General features: G+C 39.9%; 1 protein-coding gene across 7 annotated transcripts in view; it reads left to right on the top strand.

Moving 5' to 3' along the window:
- Positions 1 to 22,588, top strand: part of gria1a (glutamate receptor, ionotropic, AMPA 1a) — an 81,297-nt gene extending 58,709 nt beyond the window's left edge. Inside the window, exons 12-16 of one of the 7 annotated variants that reach the window (XR_013973958.1) lie at positions 2,115 to 2,313; positions 3,035 to 3,282; positions 6,122 to 6,236; positions 13,872 to 14,414; positions 15,863 to 16,003. Coding sequence is in view for 4 of the 7 variants with exons in the window: in XM_080901742.1 (XP_080757868.1) it covers positions 2,115 to 2,313; positions 3,035 to 3,282; positions 6,967 to 7,081; positions 13,872 to 14,006; positions 15,863 to 16,030 (865 nt within the window). In the remaining 3 variants the exon portion in view is untranslated. Of the gene's footprint in view, positions 1 to 2,114; positions 2,314 to 3,034; positions 3,283 to 6,121; positions 6,237 to 6,966; positions 7,082 to 13,871; positions 14,415 to 15,862 lie in introns of those variants that run through there. The other 6 variants (XR_013973959.1, XM_080901742.1, XM_080901741.1 and 3 more) reach the window with 6 other exon arrangements.
- Positions 22,589 to 23,856: the final 1,268 nt, after the last annotated feature.

The following is a 23,856-nucleotide window of genomic DNA, read 5'->3' as shown; positions in this document are numbered from 1 at the left end:
TTTTGCATTTAGCTAGTGTCAGTGTCACTACTGAGGTGATACCTGAAGCCCGCAGAGGTAGCATAGTTAGTCACACAATCAATACATGGCATTGCCAGATTCCAGATTTCTTGTGAAAATTCAAAAAGATCTTATAGGAATCATACAGACACTTCAGTAACCATAATGTGATGTATGGATGCTGGCTGGCTGGCTTGCTTCTTGACTAATGTATAAATGACAAAAGGGTTGTTCACTTCTATGAATATCACCTGAAGAACCTTAGCATATTATTGTAGGAGGATTATTTGCAGATGTGCAGAAAGTTATATAACTGTATCTCAATATTTGTGTGTATTGTGTATGTTAAATATATGAGTGTGTTGACATATCTGTAAATCATAAAAATAGGCATCCATCATCGCTTCCATTTTCTCCTGCTTATTTGGTAGCAGCAGTTTGAGCATAAATACCCAGACCTCCCTCTTCCACCTCCATTAGCTCTTCTAGGGTGACACTGAGGCATCCGTAAGCTGTACCTAGATATATCCCAGAATTCCCTCACAGTCGGACATGCCTAAAACAGCTCCATGCAAGCACATCAGCCAGCTGCTTTCAATGTGGAGGAACTGCAGCTCTCTATTTTGAGCCCCTCATGAATGACCACATTCCTCACCTTTTCTCAAAGGATAAGCCCAGATACCCTTCAGAGGAAGCTCATTGCTTTCTTGTATCCATAATTCTTTGGGTCACTACCCACACGCTGTGGCCACAAGTGAGGGTAGGAAAATAGATCAGCCGGTAAATGGACAGCTTTGCCTTCATGCTCAGCTTTCTCCCCATCAGGACAGACCGGGATAGCATCACATCTGCATCGCTGCAGACACTGCAGCAATCTGTCAGTCTTCCACGCCACTCTTCACCTCATGAATGAGACCCTGACATACTTGAACCTCTTCACTTGAAGGCAGCAACCCTGAGCGAGCAATCCGCCCTTTTCTGTCTGAGAACCATTGCCTCAGGTTGAGAGGGGGTTATTCTTGTCCCCAACTCACCTAGGTACAAGTGTGTGTGTGTATATATATATATATATATATATATATATATATATATATATATATATATATATATATACACATATATTGCCCTGCATCACACAACACACACAAGATTTCACTGTGCAGTCAAAGTTTAACCTCACCTACACCCATATGATCTTTGAGCAGTGAGCAAGTCAAAACACACACACACCACACACACACACAGACAGCCTCCCGACTGATTTTTCAAAGGCTCTGCAACCGTTCTGTGTTTGCTCTCGGCTCGCTCCATGGCTGCTCTTTCATCATCTGCCCGTCATCTGAAAAGCATCTTAAATGATTACGTTTCGGCTTCTCTCCCTGTCTCTTTTTTTTCCCTCCATACTTAATCTTGCCTTCATGTTCATGCTCCATTTGAGTCGTGGGTACAAAGGTGAATCACGAAAGCCTTTTATTTTTTGTTTCAGATTTGTGTCATTTTCACTGCAGAAGCTCTGCCACCCTGTGCCTCAGTGATTTTTTGGGAGGGGGTCTGATATGTAATGCAACATGATTTTTGCTGCTGCTGTTCAAACTGGGTTCTCTTGAGGTGAAGAGATACAAGGAAACGAACTGCACAGTGCAGGCATTTGAATTTGGCTTTTTTTTTTATTGGAAGTGCAATTAGAGCAGTGGCTAAGTGTTCTTGTCTGCCTCTTAATCCCCAACAATTAATGTGTATGGCATAAACCATATTGGCGACTTTCTTAAAGTGAGATTAATTTGGCAGGGAGAAAGCTGAGTGGGCCTTTGTGGAGCTGGTTATCTTTCCTTAGCAGACCGGGGTATGATCTCCAAGCCTAGTGAAAAGAGGAATGATACAGTGAGTGTGATGTAATGTGGATCATTTGAATGGTGCGAACATCACCGGGTTCTTTTAGATAGCTCTTCTTGATTGCGTGCAGAATTTTCCATAAAGAGAAAGATGGATGCCACCTATTTATTTCTCCCCCACCTTAATGCAGAATTGGCTCTGTCTGTGAAAGATATGTGTGAACAGCATCTTTGCATACCTATTTTTGACAGACTAACAACATTCTGTCCTTCTCTTTTTAGCTCTCTGTCAGGCCGCATTGTTGGAGGCGTCTGGTGGTTCTTCACTCTCATCATCATCTCATCCTATACTGCGAATCTGGCTGCTTTCCTGACTGTGGAGAGGATGGTGTCTCCTATAGAGAGTGCCGAGGATCTGGCCAAGCAGACAGAGATTGCATATGGAACGCTGGATGCTGGCTCCACCAAAGAATTCTTCAGGGTGAGGAACAAAACCTGGCACACCCGGGGTTTAAACATTTTCATTGTGAGCTAGCGGCATTTGGGAAGTATAAGTTATTTTAAAGTGTTATAAGAGGACAGTAAATGTAGAATCACAAAAACACAGCTGTGGACTCTGCCAGCAATCTAACGGTGAGTAACTACTGACGAAGCAACACAGTATCACGGCAAAACGTGTAACAGACACGCCGGTCCACTGTGTCCATTTCACGCTTTGCCTCTCTAAAACGTGAAATGTACACGCTTACCAGCAGGGGGGATAATATATTTAAAGGCACAAAGTCGGTAGTCACTTTCTGGACATTCCAGGGTCCTTAATCACCAGAAACCATTAAGCTAGGCAGCTAATGTGTACATACATGTAAATGTGTTACTAATGTCTGTTTAAACGCTTTCCTGTGAATTATTTTCACTCCCTGTGCTGGTAGTGCAGCAACGTCTGCGTGTGTGTCCATTTCATGTTTTGGAGAGGCAAAATGTGAAATGGACACGGTGGACCTGCGTCTGTTACACATTTTGCAGTGATATTGGGTTGGATGAAAAGAGCATAAATATTTAAATTGGGAGTAAAGTCCTGACATTTTTAAGGATTTTAACATTTACCTTTAACACTCTAAAGATAGATAATAAAGTATTTATATACTGACAGTCCCTTTCCCTGTACTTCTATCCCTTTTCTTATTAACATTTCTGGCTGTCAGAGGTCTAAGATCGCCGTGTTTGAGAAGATGTGGTCTTACATGAAGGCAGCCGACCCGTCTGTGTTTGTCAAAACGACAGACGAGGGTGTCATGAGAGTCAGGAAGTCCAAGGGCAAATATGCCTACCTGCTGGAGTCCACTATGAATGAGTACATAGAGCAGAGGAAACCCTGTGACACTATGAAGGTGGGAGGCAACCTGGACTCCAAAGGTTATGGAATTGCCACACCAAAGGGCTCCCATCTCAGGTAAACCTTTGCCACTGCAGTGGTTGGATAAAAGCCTTCATGTGCTTTTATTGGTGCCTGTGCATGAGCGTTACCCCTCACCTGTTTATTTGGAGGTCTGCATTTGCTCATTTATGAACATATTTATGTGCTTAGGTTGATTTTTTTTTGGTGCCATTTCATGCATTCTGAATGCTTTGTGCACGCACTACCAGATTAATTTATAAGTATAAATGCTCTGATCAGATATAGAAGGCATCTCATTATTGTCACGGTCATCCTCCAACTGTTTGCACATATTGCACTGGCATTTATAGCTCGATCCCTCCCATTTTCAATTCTGATCATCTTTATTTGTGTCTGCACATCTACGTACGCAGCTAGATTATTCCCAGCTGACTTGTGAGCACTAGCAGAAGTATAAAGCAGGACGATGAGATCTCTTATCCTCTTTAAGTAGCACTTTGCTTCCTTGATGCCTTCCAATTATATTTCAAACTCTCTTTATATTCTTCAAATCATCCCCCTTAAACACAAACACACACGCAAAAAATAGAAACGTGCCAATCATAAAAATCCGAGCCCCTAAAGCAATTTTACAACTTAAAGAATCCCGTATAGCTGCTTTACCACTTAAGCCAGAGCTCACACCTTGAATGTGAAGTCAGCAGAGTGGAATTTGTATTTTGCGACATTTAATGTGATAATTGACATAATGAAGGATAATTCATCCCGGATTTACTCCTGCCATCGATGTCCAAGAGCAACAGCTGTCATTTCACATTACATTAACACCTTAACCAACTTCCCATTTAAATTTCTCCCGCAACTACAGAGAGAGTGCAGAAGCTGGTGGCATCTGAAGCTTTTAATCTATTTCTAATAGGCCTCATTCATTTTAATGAAAGGAGCCATATGGGAAGATTTTATTCAAACTCGCTGCGGATTCATATGGGTTTCCTCCTTGGTTGACAGCCAGAGGTCAGAATGCTGAGTAGAACTGCTTCTAAAGCCTCGATCAGAAGCTCCTTTTTAAAATTTAATACAAATTAGATTCCGCAAATGAAGTTTAATGCTGCATGAACGATAAGACAAGAGGTTGATATAAATCTGCTTCAGAGTCATGTAGTCGGGATTGGCCCAGACCACAACATAGCAGTGGGACAGAGTGGTGAACAGCTAAGGGTGGCCCCCGTTTGATCTCGCTCTCTTTGTGTTAATTATTTACTTAGCGATGTACCTTATTCCCAAGTTGTCATTGTGGTCACAGATGTCTGATATGGAGTTCCATTAACAGATAACAAACATTTGCGATTGCATGAGTGGTATTAAAGCATGGCAAGTAGAATGACTCACGGATTTTTTTGGTTTTAAGGAGGAAATGTATTCAGCTCATCCGGAATGGGACATGAATGAGTTACCCATGAATTTAAAGAGCTGAGTCCAATCGCACCTGCAATGCATTGATAATGAATCAGTTTGCACGGACGACTGGATATTAGAGAAGCAATAATCTGACTCTTTTTTTCTCATCGTGTTTAAATTTCATAGAGTATCTGTGCAGAACTACAGAACTGATACCCGTTCCAATAGAAGTTCCTAATTAGACATTTATATACTGTCATTCTTTTTAGATTTTTGCATAAGTAGAGATTTCTTTTCTACACAGTAAATGAGACTAATAGCGCTGATAGCGCTAATATTGCATTGCAGGCCTGATTGAAAACAGAACTTTTGAGGAAAAAAAACCTAAAATAACTCTTCATTTTGCAGGAATGTCTTCAGAGATCACTTTCTTGTCAATTGCTCTGATGTTCTGTGTAAATTCTGATCTTCATTTCTGACATATACAATCTTCAGGGTCTGCACCATCCCGCTAACATTCAGTAACCTCCCTGACATCTGCTCACGCTGAACCAACCAAACCATGACTCTCCACAACATCCATGTCCACTTTAATTCTTCTCGTGACTTCTTTCTTTTTTCTCTGAGTCTGCCAGGCTAAGAAAGAATTTAGAGGTTTTACCAGCTCCAAAAAAACTGTCTTCCCTACAGCTGTGTGATGTCCTCCAGGTTGGGGGTAGAGACTCTTCTGTGTTCAGTGATGAGAAAGGCAGGATGCCGACAAACTAAATTGTTCCTGTGCAGAAGAATTGGTGCTGTAATCTTTACTTTTATATGCAAATTCTGATTGCAGATTCTGGCATTCTTGTGATTTGTGGATGGATAGTCTTTGTCCTCAACCTTGCAGCTTTAGGAAATACACAGTGACCAGAGAGAGACAGAGCTACCCATGGGGAGGTGCTTTGGGTGATGTGTCTGCAGTTGGTCAGGCAACATCTTTTTCAGCCAGTTAGAGAAATAAAGCTATCGTGAAAGTGATCGTAGCAGTTAAAACCGTCGAAGCTTCTGCTGGAATTTGTTTCTGCTGTTATTTATAAATTAATCAGTATCAGCTTCTATTCACAAGAATGCTGTTATGGCTTGAATATTGATAGGTTAGTTGCCATAGCAATTTGTATGCTAGTGCAGCTGAAAGGAAATTACCATCTGTAGTCAGACTTCCGCATCCAAAAGCATCTCCATTTATAGTGTTTGCTCTGCCTCTCTCTGAGGCAAGCCCCTCCTTGGTAAAACCCACTGTATTGGCACTCAGTGTTTAAGCCCCATTGCAGGTATGTGACTAACACGTGCATCCTAAAGCCAGCGCTCCTGCTTAACACCAGTAGCCAAACGCAGGAGTGCTTCCAATTCTAAGTCAGCATTTCATTATCACCACCACCACCACCATACGACCAATCTCTTTATATCTGTCCCATAGAGTGTCTCCTAATGGTTATCGTTTTATATTATTTTCAAGAAACCCAGTAAACCTGGCAGTGTTAAAACTGAACGAGCAGGGCCTCTTGGACAAATTGAAAAACAAGTGGTGGTACGACAAGGGAGAGTGCGGCAGCGGGGGCGGGGACTCCAAGGTCAGAGCCAGTTTGATAAACCCTGCGGGTAAACCCACCACCACTGAGAGTGGGAGGTGGGGTGGGAAGTGGGGGAAGGGGAAGAGAGGGGTAACCGGCAGGCCCGCGCTGCACCACCACTCCAGCAACACTTAATCTCTCTGTGTGGTGTGGGGAAGAGCAAAGGGAAAGGACTGAGGGGGGTGATTGCTTGGCCGGCAGGGGATGAATTTGAAATCCATAGAGAGGGGAATTTTTGCATCATGTCTCCCTGCTCAAACAAAATAGCACTGATTTAAAATTGATCAGTGCTAATTAAAACGGCAAAGTTCTTTGTGTTGTGGCTCCCACGCATCCATTCTGGGACTATAAGTTTAGCTGTACAACATGGTTGATTTCGAATAGGAAAAGATCAAATTAAGAAAGCCTTGTGGCATAAGTGAGTGCAAGCAGTATGCCGGTTACCCCAAGTGATATAGTAATACACATCTACTGCCTTAGGGAGCAAACTAACCAAGCTAGATGGAGTATTAATTCATATCACTTTGATTGATGTTTCTAATGATGTTTCTGCAATATATTTGTGTGCACGTGGGTGTGGTTTGTGTGACATTTTTCTTTTGTTTTGTTTTTTTGACAACAAGCAAATCCAGGCATGTGTATCTATTTGCTGCTCTTTATGTCTCTGAATTAATAACATAAAATAACATGGTATAATATGTTATTTATGTTATTCCCTTATGGTTGGAAGAATCCCAGTAAACCTAGCGGTGTTGAAGCTCAATGAGCAAGCCGTCTTAGACAAACTGAAAAACAAATGGTGGTACGATAAAGGGGAGTGTGGCAGCAAGGACTCCGGAAGAAAGGTTAGTCTCCAACCCGAACCTGGCACCTCACAGCACCTCGCAGCACAACCCTCCTTTAATACTAGACCAGCCCAAAGTGTGCTGCACTTAGCAGCACTCCCCATGTGGCTCTGGCAGCTCTACTGTATTGGCCCAAATATAAGATGATGATTAAGGATAACTCTCACCTGTTTATGGTTGAAAAATGCATTAAAATAGACAAACAAAATTTTCTTATCAATGTTTTTCCATGTATCATTACCTTTAAAGAAGAATATAATAAATGTCAGTTTAGCCTGAAAGAATTGTTATTGCAATCTCTCTACAGAAACAAAATATTTGGATTTAATTACCTTAATTTTGAATTAATAGGAAACCAATAAAAATGCACAAATCAAAGTGAATGAAAGCCACTTTTTCTAAAGTTTATCTACTTCAGCTTTCACTCTGGAGAATGAATTCTAAACACTTTGCTACTATGTAAGTACACAGCGAAGAGATTGTTACATCTGTCCATCCATTCATTTTCTTCCAGCTAAACTGTTACATTTGTAGTTTAATAATATCTAACAATGTCTTTATGGGCTGTCCGTGATCAAAAGTGGCACCACTTGACCGCCTGTCCAATCCACTTCTACTGTAACATTAACATTAACCTTTGCCAGCAAAGAAAGATTGTACTATTTAAACTAAGCCTGTGCACATATATGAATGGCAAGGAAATGGCATGGTAATTTTAATGTCACAAAAGGGTCATAAAGTCTGCAGTGTGAGTCATTAGCATCGGTTCACAGCATTATCTATTAGACTTTTGCTCCACTTGCTCCACAAAAACATGACGTAAATGTTAATGTAAAGGTGTATCCAGGACAACAAGATGACTTCATTTTATGTGCATTAACTGATCAGATCTTTTTTAGACCATATGAAAATTCATTAGCTACACCATACAGACAAAAGTACTGGGCCACCATGAGCTGGAAACCCATACCATGAAGCTCCTGGCACACAGCGTTTGTGCTGATGTTAATGCTGCAGTTAAATAACTGCAGCATTACAGTTACATTACAGTTATGGATCTAGGAGGGATAAGATTTCATGAATGGACTTAGCCATGCAGTACCACACTGCATGGCTAGGTACTTGATTTTATACACCTGTTGCAAAGGTACTGAGAACAGGTGATTTCAAAGATTAAGAGGTGTGGCCCAATACTTTTGCAAATATTTTATGAATTCCTGTTTGGACTAGTTTTACAACAGTCATCAATTTATGATAATTATACTGACAGCTCCCCAGACTGCCATCAGAGACCACCTTGTGGTCTTGCTACTAAGTTTACTGGATTGATCAAAAGTTTTGTTTATTGCATAAAACACATTTGATTACCAAGGGAGAAATGAGCTTATTTTTGTTTGTTTCAAAATGTACATATTTTCACTTTGAAACAGGCCGGCTGGGGTGTTGATCAATACTAGTAGATATATGCCGAGGGATAATTTCAATCTCGCTTGATCAGCAACACCAAAGCAAATGAACTCAATGCAGCTTACTGTGCAAGTGCATCGACAGTTCCATTATTCAAAGAAAAAAAAATCTGCTGTTTTGATTACGAAAAGTAAATCTTCAAATGTGAAATGACCCCCCCCCCCACCCCCACCCCCACCGCCACCACTTTGAAAAATGTACTTACCAGAAATACTGTCTTATAATTGGGCCAGTACTCTGGTGGTACTCTGCTGTTTATTTCTTCCTTCTGATGAGATTGTGTTGTCAGAGATTTATTGTTCGTTCCCAGTGTGTAAATAAACAATGTGTGGTGGATTAGCAAGGACTGTTAAAATTAATTGTTAAACATTTGGATCTGGGTAGAAGGAATCCTTATAAAACGGTTTGTCCAATCCTGCAAACAAATGTACACACACAAAGTGTTAGGATAACATTATATTTGTGCAGTAGATCAAATATGAATTACTCAAGCAGGCTTTTTGAACATAAATCTTTTTTGTCGAAAGGAATGAGAAACACAAAAGGGCATGAAGTGAGAAAGATGAAACATGAGCTATTGGCCCTTGCCTTTATATATTAGCCTTTATAATAATCCTGGCATAACGCTTTTAATTTAAGGTATGCATATATGGATGCCATGTCAATTCATATTAACCCGGAGTTGTATCAAGTCTGCCCACTGCTCTTGCATGCATTAGAATTTTGTTATCTACTGTAAAAAAAAAAAGGAGTTTCTCCCGACAGAAAAGCTTTAGCGCATTACTTCAGATACCTCTTTATGTACCTCTATGTGGCCCACTGAACTCTCCCATTGCTTGTACCGACAGTTCTATTGGTAGTTTATGCAGAAGTGTCAAACTATGTGCCATGAAGAGCTCAGTCTACAAGGAGCATGTTACAAACAAAATCACAGTAGTTGCAAGGAGTTACATTTGAGGTTAGGCTTTCTGTAGAGTTCAGAGTGGAGCTGAAGCCTATCCCAGCCATAAACTGTATATAAACAATAGTGTGTTCAAGAAAAGTAAAGTAATTGCAGAAAAGCCATAAACCTGCATTCCCCCCAGCAGGAGACGTCTCCTCTGGTTGAAAACAGACCTTAGTAAAAACTGTTCTGATGGAATTATAGGTTCAGTCGATAGTTTGAAGTCATATTAAATACACCATTGTGATCCATTCATTTTCTTAGATGCTTATATGCTAGTCATCGTCCAGGTGAATGATCAATCAGGGTATGCTACCTTTTTGTTGCAAGCCTATGTTCATCCAGTTCCTCTGTCAAATCCCCACCTCACTTGTACATTTGGTTTCAAAGACATAGCAAAAGTGGCAAACTTAAAGAGTCACAGTGGGACTTTGCTAAGCACTGGGTGCATTCATAGTGACATACAATTTTTATATCCAGTTTGACATTGGGTCAGGGACAGGGTTAAGATTCATCAGGTTGCTGGTGTCTCACAGACAGAGACTGCAATTACTCTAACAACAAGGCACCCTGAAACCCCCCCACACACAATCAAACCCAGATGTGAGATGACAGCCACTGAACCACCTTGCCACCATACATATAACAGACTAATTAAAAGCCTTTATTGTAATATATGCACATATGTACTTAAATTAAGTGATCAAGTTTTTTTGCTTGATCGAATTCAGTGATTAGTTTGATGCTGCTCTCAGATCTGTATGCTAACAATGTAGCAAGAGCTAACAGCAGTTAAGCTAGCACTCTCTTTCCAAAGCTAACAATCCTAGTAGCACCCAGAGGGATTTCAAACTAACCACATCATACTTTATTTGTTTTCTGTGGCCACAAAATAACCTGGAATGGTCCAGTGTTAATTATTTAGCATTATCTCTATACAGCATACTTGTAGTACTTATTCAGCTTTTTATTTCACTACACTGTAATCGTCTTCTTGAAAAACTCAGACTTTAACTACCCTCTGCGAGCATATTTATACTGTAGAGTGGTAAAACACTTTAGCTAGTCATTAGGGTTTGTTTTGTTTTTGTTTTTTTTTGGGGGGGGGGGGGGGGGGTATGTATGTATGTATTACTGTAAGTGAGTAAGTGGTAAAATTTTCTTCCAGTTTTAATATAACAAAACTAATAAATTGGAAGACTTTCAAATTCAGCTGACTGAACACAAATTCAAGATTTAGTCTAGTGTGTTTGGGGAATAAAACAGCAGATTCAGTCCTCCGTAGCACATAGTTTGGCACACGTCACCTGTTATAGAGTATATCTACATATTTGGACAGACTTTAAACTCAGTTTTGCACTTTGGTTTAAAGTCAGTTTATCTGAGCAAACAAATTGATGCCTCAGTTTTATTTAGTTGCTAAAAACCACTCAACTTTCCATGTGTCTATTTGAGTGATATAAAAACATTCCCCACATAATTTCATGAAAAAGAATATTTAATATACAGAAAATATCAGTTTGGTAGGTTCACTAATTCAAGCCTTAATAATTAATGTCCTCTGTATATCATCAGCAGACACAGATGTAACGTTAGGGGCACTTGCAGCAGAGATAAACAAACCATAATATGAAATAATGTCAAACTAAAAACTTGTTTGTGCTGTTGTCACATGAATGCATGTGTTATGGGGCGTGTTTGTGTGTTTATCTATACCCATTTCCTCACAACAAAAAGTTATCATTTAAAAAGAAAACTGTAATTTGTATGTTTTTGACTTCACATTGTGTAAAATGTAAGTCAGTGTTAAATGCTATCTGGGGCCTGCCACACAAAGCGAGTCGCACATAGTCATGCACGCACTATCTTTATTCTGATTGAAAATTTGGGGTCAGATGCTGGAACATGACTTAATACGGTCTGGTGTTTACGCGAGGATGCACGTGCACTTAATCAGAGCGGAGTGACATGCAGAAGAAATGAAAATGTCACACATGCCTCAGTGGCTATCTTATTGTAGCACACGATTGATCAGCTACCCGCTGCGTCCCCACTCTTGGTTCTCGTGCATTTACGTCATAACAGAGAACGTGTGCAGGAAAAGAAAACGAGAAAGTGAACATTACGTGATGAAATTCTTCTTTCTGAGTGGTTTGTGAAGAGGCGTAATCAGTTCCACCTGCTTATTCTAAGCTTTTTCTTTATTCGGATTTTTCCTTAATAGAATCAGAATATTAGCCTCCATATAAAGAAAGCCTCTAATATGGTTAACATTAGTTAAAAGTTAAATTCGGTCCAGTAAACAGTGGATAAACAGCAAAGTTTTGTTACAGAGCACATGCAAGAGGTGGGATTTCACGCAAACAGCCACTTACAATTTAATAAAAGTGTGAAATTTGACTTGACGTTCGCACAAAGTGGCAGGAAGTGAATTAGAGATACACGGCACTTGAAGGCAGGTAGAGTATGAAATACTATAAAAAGAATATACACTTGTGTAGGGTTATTAAACAGGGTTCAATATCATTGCTGACATTTTAATGTGCTATGTAAGTCTGTTTTGGGAAATAATAATTTTGCCTTCCTCTCTCATGAAGACAACAATAAATCCCAACTTAGTCTAAGACAGAGCATAATCTCAAAGTGTTTTATTATGATGTCTCTGTAAAGTTTGATTTCTTTTTTTTAACTTAAGGCTTTTTTCAGTTTGTCTGCTGTATATGATAGTGTCATCAGATGTTACAGTTTAGCCTCAAATGTTCTGTTCCTGTAGCGACAGAATAAGTAAGTTATGTAAATCTAAGCAGTCACTAAAAGCTCATCATTGTAGTTAACTTGCAACGGCAGATTTTGTTTGTGGCTTTTGGAAGTACTGGCTTTGAGAGAAGACTAGCTGCACTACAAATTATTCATGATATCCTTTTTATAGGGACAGGTGATAAAATGAGCCAAATGTTGAGGGAGCGTTCCTAAGCCCGATTCATGCTTAAGGATGTTTTGATGAATCATTGGAGCCTGCAGTGGGCATCAGTCTGTGCCAACATAAATTCACTCGGGCCTTTTGACTGGAACACCATTCTCTAACTTTGACTCATCGTACCTTCAAACTGCCTTTTGAGTCCTACCTTCGCATGCCGAACATTTTTTTTTTGTAGTACCTCCCGTTTGTAAGGGCTTCTGTTTTGTAACCGCGCACACAAAGATCTTTCAAATATTTATGAGTTAACTTTCTCAGAAAAGCAAAGTCACTGAACCAGTTTCACAGAATAACTCTGTGCCCTTTGCACTTATCGTTTTAACACTTGCAGTATTTACTGCTGCTGCTTGTATCATATAAGAAGGTCCCCCCTCCCCTCTTAGGTCTCCTCCCCAAGTTCACCAAGATAAGAAAGCCAAAGTTAGATCCAAAGTTAAAAACTGCTTTGTGAGCCAGGCCTCTGAAATATATTGTTATCCCTGCTATTTTCTTGTTGTGTGGTTATGTGTGTCTTAGCTTGTCGACTTTTATGTTAACTTGTCTTCATGTGCCTTAATAGTTGAGGCGTTTTCTTTACAATGTGGGTTTCTACTGGTTTGGATTAGTGTGGGTTAAACAGTACTGTGCAAAAAAATCTCGAGCCACCCTCATTTCTTAACATTTTATTTCCAAGAAACAAGATTATTGTTCAGACTTCCTGGCCAATGGTTCTTCAGGCTTTTTTGTTCCTTTCTTTCACTCATTTTCAATCTATTCCTAGTTCCTGAAGCTGCTGAACAGTGATCTATGAATGATTCAAGCATAAAAAGACACCAAAGTCCAGGGATGAACCAATGTTTTGTCTACATATAACGGTCAGCTTATCAAAGAACTACTTTAGCCAAAACACATAATTTGTTTCCAATTCTTTACCTGAATCTACAAAAAATGTCAAATATAACACAGTTTGACAGGCAAAATTTTTTAAAAGTGATTCTCAAAACCTTGGAATATCTCGACATGCAGAAAAGAAAAGTAGATTATATTCCACTGTGCAATGTCATCTTTTTTTTTCTTTTAGCATGATAATGATACCAAACACACTGCAAATGTAATATATATAGTATTTCAACGTGTGGTTCCACAAGTTTCAATAAATTATTGCACAATTTGTTCAGTTTTACTAAGAATATTGTAAAGAAGTCAGCGGTGGCTCAATATTTTTGTCTATAGTTGTCATTTTGCTGTACATGTACTCCATTTGAGTCGTTTCACTTATGATTTCTGTCTGTGAAACTAGTTTATAGCTAAATTTGTCTGTGTGTGTGTGAGAGAGCGAGAGAGAGAGAAAGAGTCCAATTATATGTCATATACTGCTGCCGCTATTGCCTCCTCACGACTTCTCTCCGCCCTCCTTCCCCCAGGACAAGACCAGCGCTCTGAGCCTCAGCAATGTGGCGGGAGTCTTCTACATCCTGATTGGAGGCCTGGGCCTGGCCATGCTGGTGGCACTGGTGGAGTTCTGCTACAAGTCCAGGACCGAGTCGCGCCGAATGAAGGTGTCCACCGCGCGAGCTGCTGCTGCCTCAGCCGCTCAGGCCTTTCACTGCTCAGCCTTAGACAGTGGTGCTAGCGCCCCCTACACAGAGCTGCAGAGCTACGGCCTGTACGCCAACAACACTGTTAAGATATAAGGGCAGAGCACAGCCACGGGGTAGGAAACGCTGTGATCAAGCCATGATGATGATGATGATGATGATGATGACATCTGCCTCCACACCCCCTCCCCGCCCATCTAACCGTGATCACAGTAGGGCCTCCCACGGCTTCCAGTGCAAACGCTCTCCTGTACTTCTCTCTACCTCTGCCGCTCCCTCGCTCAGTCTTTATGTCACTGATCTCCTGCAGTGTTGTTCAATCACTTGATTCCAAAATTGCCCTTATGCCTGTTTCGTCACGTTCGAGAAGTAAGTTTTCAGAGCAGTTGCTTAGAGTTTCATGTGTTAATGTGGCAGGATTGTTAGCATGTAGCATTTTTTTAATGTAGTTAGTTTTTGCCTTTGAATTTACATGTAGATGGATTATTTGTCACTATATGTTGTTCTCTAACTAATATTTCCTTCTTGACTGTGTGGTTAAGTACACATGTTGCTTTTCGATGTCACACTGCACAATGTTCCTCACAGGCCTTTTGTTAAAACCCATTACTTAACCCATTACAATAATCTACCACAGCACAGGTATAAAGGCAATTTGAATCACAGTGGTACATCTATCTACTTCTGTCCCTCTGAGCAATTCTCTGCCCTACTCCTTCTTCTCTTTTTGCTGACTGTCTCGCTAACGCAGGCCCCATTGTGGTGAACATCGTTTATATGTATACCATAAGGCAGACGTCGTGCGGCTCGCATGTCTTCCATCACTGCTTTGACCTCGAAAAGTCTTAACTCAAACTGCTGTTATGTTCACAGATCTAAAATGTAGAACTTGTTGCTTTATACTTTACTGGTAGATGTGAGGTTTGGTCTTCAGCAGCTGTTAGTTATCAGCTTCGTGGATCAATTTACAACAAACAGCCTCTGATTTATTCTTCCAGCTTCAAAGCCCCCCCAGGGGGGCGCACTGATATCGTTTTCATGTAAACAAAAAAAAAGGCAGGCTGAATGCGAGGAGTGATCGTCTACATGAAATCTCTTATGTTTTAATCAGCCCACAAAGGGGCCACCTGATCAGTATGCTGAAGAGAATGGTGAGGAGCCTATTAGTCCAGCGGTGCCTTTATGCTGTTTGACTTGAAAGAAACAACACCGTTCCAATAAGAGGCCGGTATAATTCTCCAATCCCCGTGCAGCACTTACTGGTTGCTCCAGATCGCACTGGCTTTGCCCGATTTAATCAGCTATAGAATGCGGACAGATAGCGAAGTGGCACGCATGGGCACGTGCACGCACACACACAAGCATCACACATCATTAAGTCAGCATTCGAGCCCAGTGGCTTTTATTGCGCTAGACTGGAGAATGAAGCTAGTAAACCAATGAGTGAAGCCTCAGCTCCCTTCTCTCTGCCCTCCCTTCACTCGGCTCCTCCTGCTACAAATTGGTACATTTGATGCACAATGTCTGGTACCCCAATTTTAACACCGGCAAATATAACTGATAAGGAATGTTTAACAGTTTACTTGCTCCAGATTTTTTGGGTGTGCCTAACATTCAAAAAGGAACATAGGTACATGCAGCAGACTCTTTTGTGCGTGTATTAACGTAAAAAAAAAAAGACTTCTCTGCAGACATTATCTGTGTGCTGCTAGCTCAAACTGTTGCATTCACCGTTTTGATTACAAGATATCGCATGTGTGCACAAATACACCAAAATCTGATCTGTGGGCTAATTGCGATGTTTTTGCTTCCAACAGCAATCCATCAACGACGCCATGCACTGCTCCACCCTGACCAGGATGAGTGGCAACGGGAGCGGCGGAGAGAACGGACGAATCCTCACCCACGACTTCCCCAAGACCGTTCAGACACTGCCCTGCATGAGCCACACCGCCAGCATGGGACTGGGTGCCTCCAGCATGTGATCATCATATTACTGTGCTGGCGGCGAGGGGATAGGCAGGGTGGGGCAGAAGAAGAAGAGCACAGGACTCTAATAACCTCAAAAAAAACATAACAAAACCCATGGCTGTCCGGTTTGACCCATCTATTCTCCCGGCTTTCCCAACTTGAACAAAAACTTACTGCCAAAACGGACTCTTAAAAACCGCTCCTCGCAAATGATGAACAGAGAATCGCAACTTTTTTTTCTTTTTTTTAGTAAGTGGGTGTTTGAAAAATAGATATCGAAAAAAAGAAGGGAAACGTGCTGCAATAAAGAAGTCGTCAACTGGGCGTGTTTTTGGACTTTTTTTTTTTTTACCGTGTTCATTTATGTGGAAAAAAAAAAAGAGTTTTATTCTTCAGTGTGACGCCTGCGCTGTGCCATTTCGATGGAGCTGTTGACGTTAGTCTGCTTGTGCAATATCTTCACCTCCACTGCTGACCTTGTACTACCTAGATGCTTTCCGATGGCTGATGGATCATGTCTTTGCACAGATGTGGCAGAGGAGGACAAACACTTGTGACTGCTACGATGATATGATGTTGTTTTCGGGATGTCCCCACCTTCCTTCACTTTTACATTTATACTCCATTTTTGAAGGACTAAGTGCTCAGAGTAGCATAGCCAATTTTTGTGAGATAGTGGTTTACGCTAGATTGATAGCGCAGATTAGTTCGTCTCACGTATTTTTGATTTGACTTGTGTTTCGATGACGGTTAATGATGTTCAAATCAGAAGTTGTCCAGGCTACGACAAACAAGCATTGCTGCTAGACGTCATTGAGCACATCATGCCTTGTCTTAGTGCCACATGACCATTCAAATGCGGAACATTGTACACAGATTGAGTTTGAGTACTTACATCGATCATCAAAGCAGTCATTGGGCACATTCATAAATGCTCACCTCAACCTACGTGAAAAAGAGAATGGAGATGACACAATGACACATTATCCTGTATGTACAATACTGAGTGACCTTAAACTGTATTCTGCTGTTGTGACATTTATAGCATAATCACTGATACACTGGACAGTCTTTTTGAAGACAAATTTAGAGTTTATCTACAGTTGTTGCAGCATTGATATGTTTTGTTCAGTACTGAGTGAAAAAGCCAGAAAGCCGGCTTCCTCGCTGTTGCTAGCTAGCACAGCAAGGAGGGGGTGCGATTGATACACTCGATGTGACTGACAGATTTGGAGTTAGTATTGCTATTGGAAGTCAAGGTTATGGTGATCACTGCGCTACTTGGCTCTCCCGAGTTCTCCCTTTCAGATCACATCAAGTATCAAGGAATCAGAGTGACAGGCCTGGGACATTAGAGGGCAGATGTGACAAAGGGCAGACATCCTAGGTTTGGCATTTAGGCCCTAAAGTAAGATTCCATACCAGAGCATTTCAGTACATTTAACATAAAACGACCGTCGGTGATGCACTTTGTATTTCTTGGGCCCATTTTGTCACACACCATGGTAATTTATATTCTTATGCATAAGTGGCCAACGGCAGAAAACAAACCTTTAGCTAATTCTGTGATTTAAAACGGAAAGATGATGTAACAGGAGGGAAAACGAGAAACACTGGCATGATTCTATAATTTTATTTTTTTCGTTTATTGACAATAATTCCAGAGATGCGACGATACCAACAATTTTCACTTTTGTTTTTTTTTTTCATTAGAACAATTTGAGTGTTTTGCTGCTGTCTGCACTAGTTTACTTGTTTTTTTATAGCCAGGAGAAATGTGTTGTCACATATTTCAGTATGAAGATGTTTTAATCAAAACGCGATGACAGTGTTGACCCCCGTCGCTCTCACAAGGCTCTGATCATCAATAAATCACAACGGGCCGAAACAGCTTTTGCTTAAATCCCATCTGACCTCAAACCAACATTTTACACACAAGTAAGATATTCATGAATATTCTCATGACAGTAGCAATTATAATAACAGCGCACATTTGTTTTCATGTATGAAAATAGTTTTCATATATGCAAACCAATGAATTGCCTCCAACCATGTACCAACAAATGACAGTCAGCTGTAATTTTTTTCCACAAAGTGCATCACATATTAAAACCTAATTTATATGTATTTTTTAAAGGTTTATTAGGAAATAATCCTTAAAGCAGTACATTCATTAATAATGTGGCTTTCCCACTTATCCAGTAACTACGGGGAATCACGTGTCCTTTTTTAAGCTTTCACCACAGACAGTAATATTTCAATTTTATTTTTTTAAACAACTTCTACACTTTTTCTATGATAGCCCTCTCTGCATTTTCTTTACATAGAAATAGATAGAAATAATTGGTAGCACTATGCTGACTGCAAATAGCGGGAGGACCTGTTATTTTAGAAAAACTGAGAACATACACATGGTGATAAGAAATGTATTGGATGTTGCGCTCTTATCATAAATGCACAAAAGCATATAAGTGGATAGGGTCCAGTGCTTTAGCTTTTTCCTTTTTTTCCTCCCCAGGCTTGCACATTTTGCGACAAATGCATCATGCCTTGATCATCCTTAGGAATTTTGTGTTTTGCCAGCCTCTCTGAAGCATTCAGTCCCAGTTTCTGGGTATTATTGCAGAAAAGGTGCAGGATAAAGTGAAGGAAATATGCAGTATTCTGGTTTGTTGTATCGAAATGAAATTTCAGCAGGGTCAGGTGACTCACTGATTTTTTTAGGCAGTATCAGACTTTGACTAGTTCATTTTTGTTTTGAAAGATTGATAATCATAGCTGGTTTTGTTCTTTTCATTGGATTTGTCAACAATAATTAAAAAAATAAAATAAAATATATATATATATATATATATATATATATATATATATATATATATATATATATATTAGGGGTGCAACGATACACAAAATTCACGGTTCGGTTCGATACTTTGGTGTCACGGTTCGATATTTTTTCGATACAAAAAATGTTCATGCATTTTTAATTTGTCATTTATTAAAATTATAAATATATATTTTAACTCAAAAGTACAGTTTTTAAATTTAACCCTAACCCTTGTGCGTGTTTTTTTATTTTGACAGCGAATGCGCACCTGCGGACCACTTATGTGCAGCCCTGGTTATTTAGCTCATCATATTGCAGCCACAGAAATTCTTTTGTCCATGAAACCATAAAGCTGCACTTTCTTTTTGCCTTATAGTCTGATTTATCATAACTTCTCCGTTTTGTGGTAAGCTTTTCTTTGGCTGTCACTTCTTCACCCTGACCTGTCTTATTTGGCTCAGCAGAACTGAAATGCTTTTACACACACACTCACATAATGCTCAGCGATTCTCTGCGCGATCAACCTCTCACATGTTTAAGCTTGCTGCGTCATGTTTGCATAGTAAGCTAACGATTAATAAGACGATGTCAGAGGAATTGGTGCACAAATTATCATCACTCACAGATCAGTGCTGTCGCTCTCTATACACAGTTCGCACGATTGCAAAGTGAAAGCAAAAAAACAAGCGCAAATTCAAACGCGACTTCAATATGTCACATATTGACAGTGGCTCACCGATGCCAATGACATAATTACCCAGCTACATTTCTGAAAGAATGCAAAAGCATTGACATATATTTTTCCTACAATAGCCCGACGGGCAGGGAAGAGATAGATTTTGGTAGCCCGACTGAAAAAATCGCTAGCTCCGGGATGTCGGGCTAGCAATATTGCAAGCCCTGTATCTGATTGAGGAATCACTCATCTTTGGAAAAGAGAGTTTATTACAGAGAAATGGCTCTTTCCAAAATAAAAGCTATACTATCCGCTTCTTCTGGGCTATATTCTCAGCAGCATAAGGAGAATCATGTGCTAACAGCTGTCTAAATGACTCGGCTAAAGTTAGTAGCATGCTTGCTTTTTTTTGTCTGCTTCCACTTGTCTTTGCACTAGGATGATGTCGGCATAAATGTGCAGTCATAAGATAAGATAAGATAAGATAAGATAAGATAAGATAGAACTTTATTAATCCCTCGGGTGGGTTCCTCTGGGAAATTCGACTTCCAAAAAAAGCACAGCAACGACCAAAGTTACAGTTACAGAACTGTTATATATATATATACACACACACACACACACACATATATAAATACACAGACAAATATAAATAAAATATACAAAGGGGATAAATAGAATAAATAGGAATAAAAAATAAAAATACAAGTGAATTGCACATTTCAAGTATTGAGTCTATTGCACTGTTGACTATTTACAAAAAGTATTGCACAAGGTATTGTACAGTGAGGTGCAGAGGCACTACAGCTTAGTTGTTCCCCCCTCCTTTGTCCTCCTGTTTCCCCTCCCTCTCCCCTCCAGAGAGGAGTTAAACAGTCTGATGGCGTGTGGGACAAAGGAGTTTTTAAGTCTGTTAGTTCTTGTCTTGGGGAGAAGCAACCTGTCACTGAACAGTCATATTCGTTGTGTTCCCACTAGTGCTTTCAGGTTAATCTCGTTGAAATGACCTTAACGCCACAACACGGCAAATCTCCGTTAACGAGCTACCGCCGATAGCTCCGTGCATGGGGCTAGACGGCCAACACGTTAACGAGCTAACTGCGCTAACACACTAGCTCCCACCCATGTAATTGAGCATTGCGTGGCACATCCAACATACTGTTTTACTTTAGTCCATGACTCGCTTACCTTCAGGGTCATACGTCACATGAAAACCAAAATAATTCCAAACGCCAGATCTGAATGAGGGTGGGGGAGGTGCCCTGCCCTCTTCCTTCTGACGATGCTGTCTGTGTTGAGCGCTCAGTGGATCTGCGCTGGACAGTGCAGCCTAGGCGGAGTAGTCGAACGCAGATTCACTGAGCGCTCAACACAGACAGCATCGTCAGAAGGAAAATTGATAAAATAAATTACAAATGTTGTATTGTTCGATACATATGCGTACCGAACCGAAAGCACTGTATCGAACGGTTCAATATCGATACGAATATCGTTGCACCCCTAATATATATATATATATATATATATATATATATATATATATATATACATATACATATATATATACTATTGCCAAACTGATTGTTTAAATGGAGTAGTCGTACAGCTGAAAAATGTGCCAGGAGAGAAATCACTAACAGTTTTTTTTTTCATAACACATCAGAGCCTGGAGCTATGTAAAGGATGCATTATGTGCCTTCAGCCAGCATGAACATCTTTTCCTCTTACATAGCTATCACTCCACCTCAGTCCACCTCCACAAATATTCCACTGCAGAGTACAGCAATTTCACATACCCAAATCGTTAAAAGGCTTTCAAGTAAATATAGGAAAAACCGAAGATTAAGCAGAGGGAGCAAGTTGAGGGAAATGTGAGTAAAAATTAAAGTTCTTTTTTAAAAAAGTGGTTCAAAATTATAGTCCTTGAAAAGAGAAGTCCTAAAATGCATCAACACTGGCTTGATATCTGCGTGTCTTTAACAGTGTCCAAGGGGGTGAGTTTAGTCTAAGGTGACTGGAAGGTCGAAGCGCTTGAAATGGGATTTTCACTGCTGTTGGATGCCAGAGGTCAGCTTTGGATTATGTACTGCAGAATCTAGCTGACCTCTTATTTTACAGCCAAGCGCCTGTACAAAGGCAGCACTCATCCTCTGCTTCCACAAATGGATGTGCTTTTATTTTTATTCCTGAGTTTGTATCCTTTTTTTTTCCTTTTTCGAGGGTACCAAATCTAATGTGGAACCTCTCTTTCCGCCATTCCGCCATAAGTGGGCAAGCAAAAATCATATGTATCTCCACATTGTTATGTATATAAAAGGATTTTTCTCTTCCCCAGTGAAAATGTTTGTTCTCCTTTAAATCAAGCCTCAGTGTACCAGAATTAGTTACCTGCCGTGTGAATACTTTTTTCTTTCCTCCTTCATATGCGTCTTCTTTTTTCTGATGATGTATTAATTACTACGACAGCACAGCACTCTTCTGTGGAGGCTTTATCTTGGGAAATATGTTTTATATGGCATAACAGGATTTGTAAAAAAAAAAAACAAAAAAAAAAATTAAACAAAATGAAAAAGTTTTTGTTTTTTTGTTTTTTTTAAAAAAGGGACATTCAGTGTTTGTATTGTAAAGGAGAATTAGGTGGCACTTTGAAGGCTATGAAAAAAGTAAACAACACACTGATGTTAATTAATCTGCAGACGCTTTTTGTTGTTCAAAGCCAGTTTAGAGTTGATTTTAATTTAATCTCCTGTTGGTTTTTTTTTTTTTTGTTTTGTTTTTTTTTTTGAAGTGCTTAAAATCTATCACCATGTGAATATTTCTTCTTTTTTTTTCATGGTACTTTTACTACTGGAATCTAATCACCAGAAACACTGTCATGTTTTTTTTTTAACTCTACAAATGTTAAAATTGAGTTTTAAAATTCAAAGTTCAATAAATGGGTTCAAAGTTTTAAAATAAATAAATATAAAAGAATACAGAACACTGTTAGGAGTCAGACTTTTGAGAAATCTTCTTTTTTTTCTAACCAAAGTGTCCTGGAAAGAAGTCATCATGCTTTTGTAACTGAATAAAGGAATAAACTATGGATATTTGTTCAGTTTTATTTCCACTGGAGTCATAAATCTCACTCCGTGCCTTAGGCAAATGGTATATGACGTTAGATATTACAAGCAGAGAAGGATAAAGCGTTGCCCAGGTCTGAAAGGAGTGCGCTGATCCAAAATAATAATAATAATCTGAGGTAGTCTGTTTTATTTGAAAGCAGACGAAGGAAGACTGTTTTACATAAGCTGCTAGACAACTGAACAGAAACAATCAGGGTCATCGAGATTAGTGTGTACAGACACTTAATCAAGCAGCAACTCAGTGTGCAACTCACTTGAATTAATTGGGATTTTGTAATATGCATCATTTCCTGTACAAAAACAGGCAAGTGCATATGCATTACCAAACAGCACAGTGTGTGTGTGTGTGTGTGTGTGTGTGTGTGTGTGTGTGTGTGTGTGTGTGTGTGTGTGTGTATCAGTGGATGTAATGGGAAGTAAGGGGATTGTAAAACGGTGATGGCATGCTGTTCATTCTACTGACATGGCAGTCATTTTTCCCATTCTAGATATTTAATCTATAACAGCTCTTTTTTTATTAACACACTTTATTAGGCCAGCAGTCAGATAGTGTTTTTTTTTTCTGTTCCATGCACCTTTGTTATTTTTCTTACATGAAGTACCTGCGTTATGCTGTTATCATTCCTGCCCCACACGGTAGTACTCCAACCTGTTCAGCTGTTGTTATGTGAATCAATTCGATTCAGTCAGGAAGCTCGCTTAGAACGAAGCTATTGTGTGAAAGCGGTCTATGTTCTATGTTTGGCTCATCTCACCTCATCACTCCCCAACAAAAACAGCATGATCAGCACAGCAGGGGAGTCGTGGTAATAGCGTTCCCCCTTCCCAATGGTGAATGAAAACCCGAGCGTACAGGTGGATACTGATTGGAAGCACTTTTTGAGAAATTCTATATGAACAGTCATAACAAGTGTTACCATAGCTTTCGAAGGAGACAGCACTGCGGTAAAAGATCCAGCACTGACAGCTTTAATACTCCACAGTGATTAGCCCCTAAAGCCTTAACCTATTTTCTGAAATTTTCTCTTCAAAATGCATCCCAAAATCTGTCAATGAGAGCTCAACAACTTTGAACAACCTTGGAATGATATGCCCAAGGGACGCTTTGGAATACAATAGATCCCTGTCACCAAGCTTGTGGGAGATTTTATTACTTCACTTCTGCTAAATTAGGTACTAAGCTTGTCTTATAATAAAAAGCAGTAGTCGTTC

This window comes from Rhamphochromis sp. 'chilingali', assembly GCF_963969265.1.
Source record: "Rhamphochromis sp. 'chilingali' genome assembly, chromosome: 13".
Classification (NCBI taxonomy): Eukaryota; Metazoa; Chordata; class Actinopteri; order Cichliformes; family Cichlidae; genus Rhamphochromis; species Rhamphochromis sp. 'chilingali'.
Note: the sequence above shows the minus strand (reverse complement) of the source record. Positions and strands in the feature narration are given on the sequence as shown.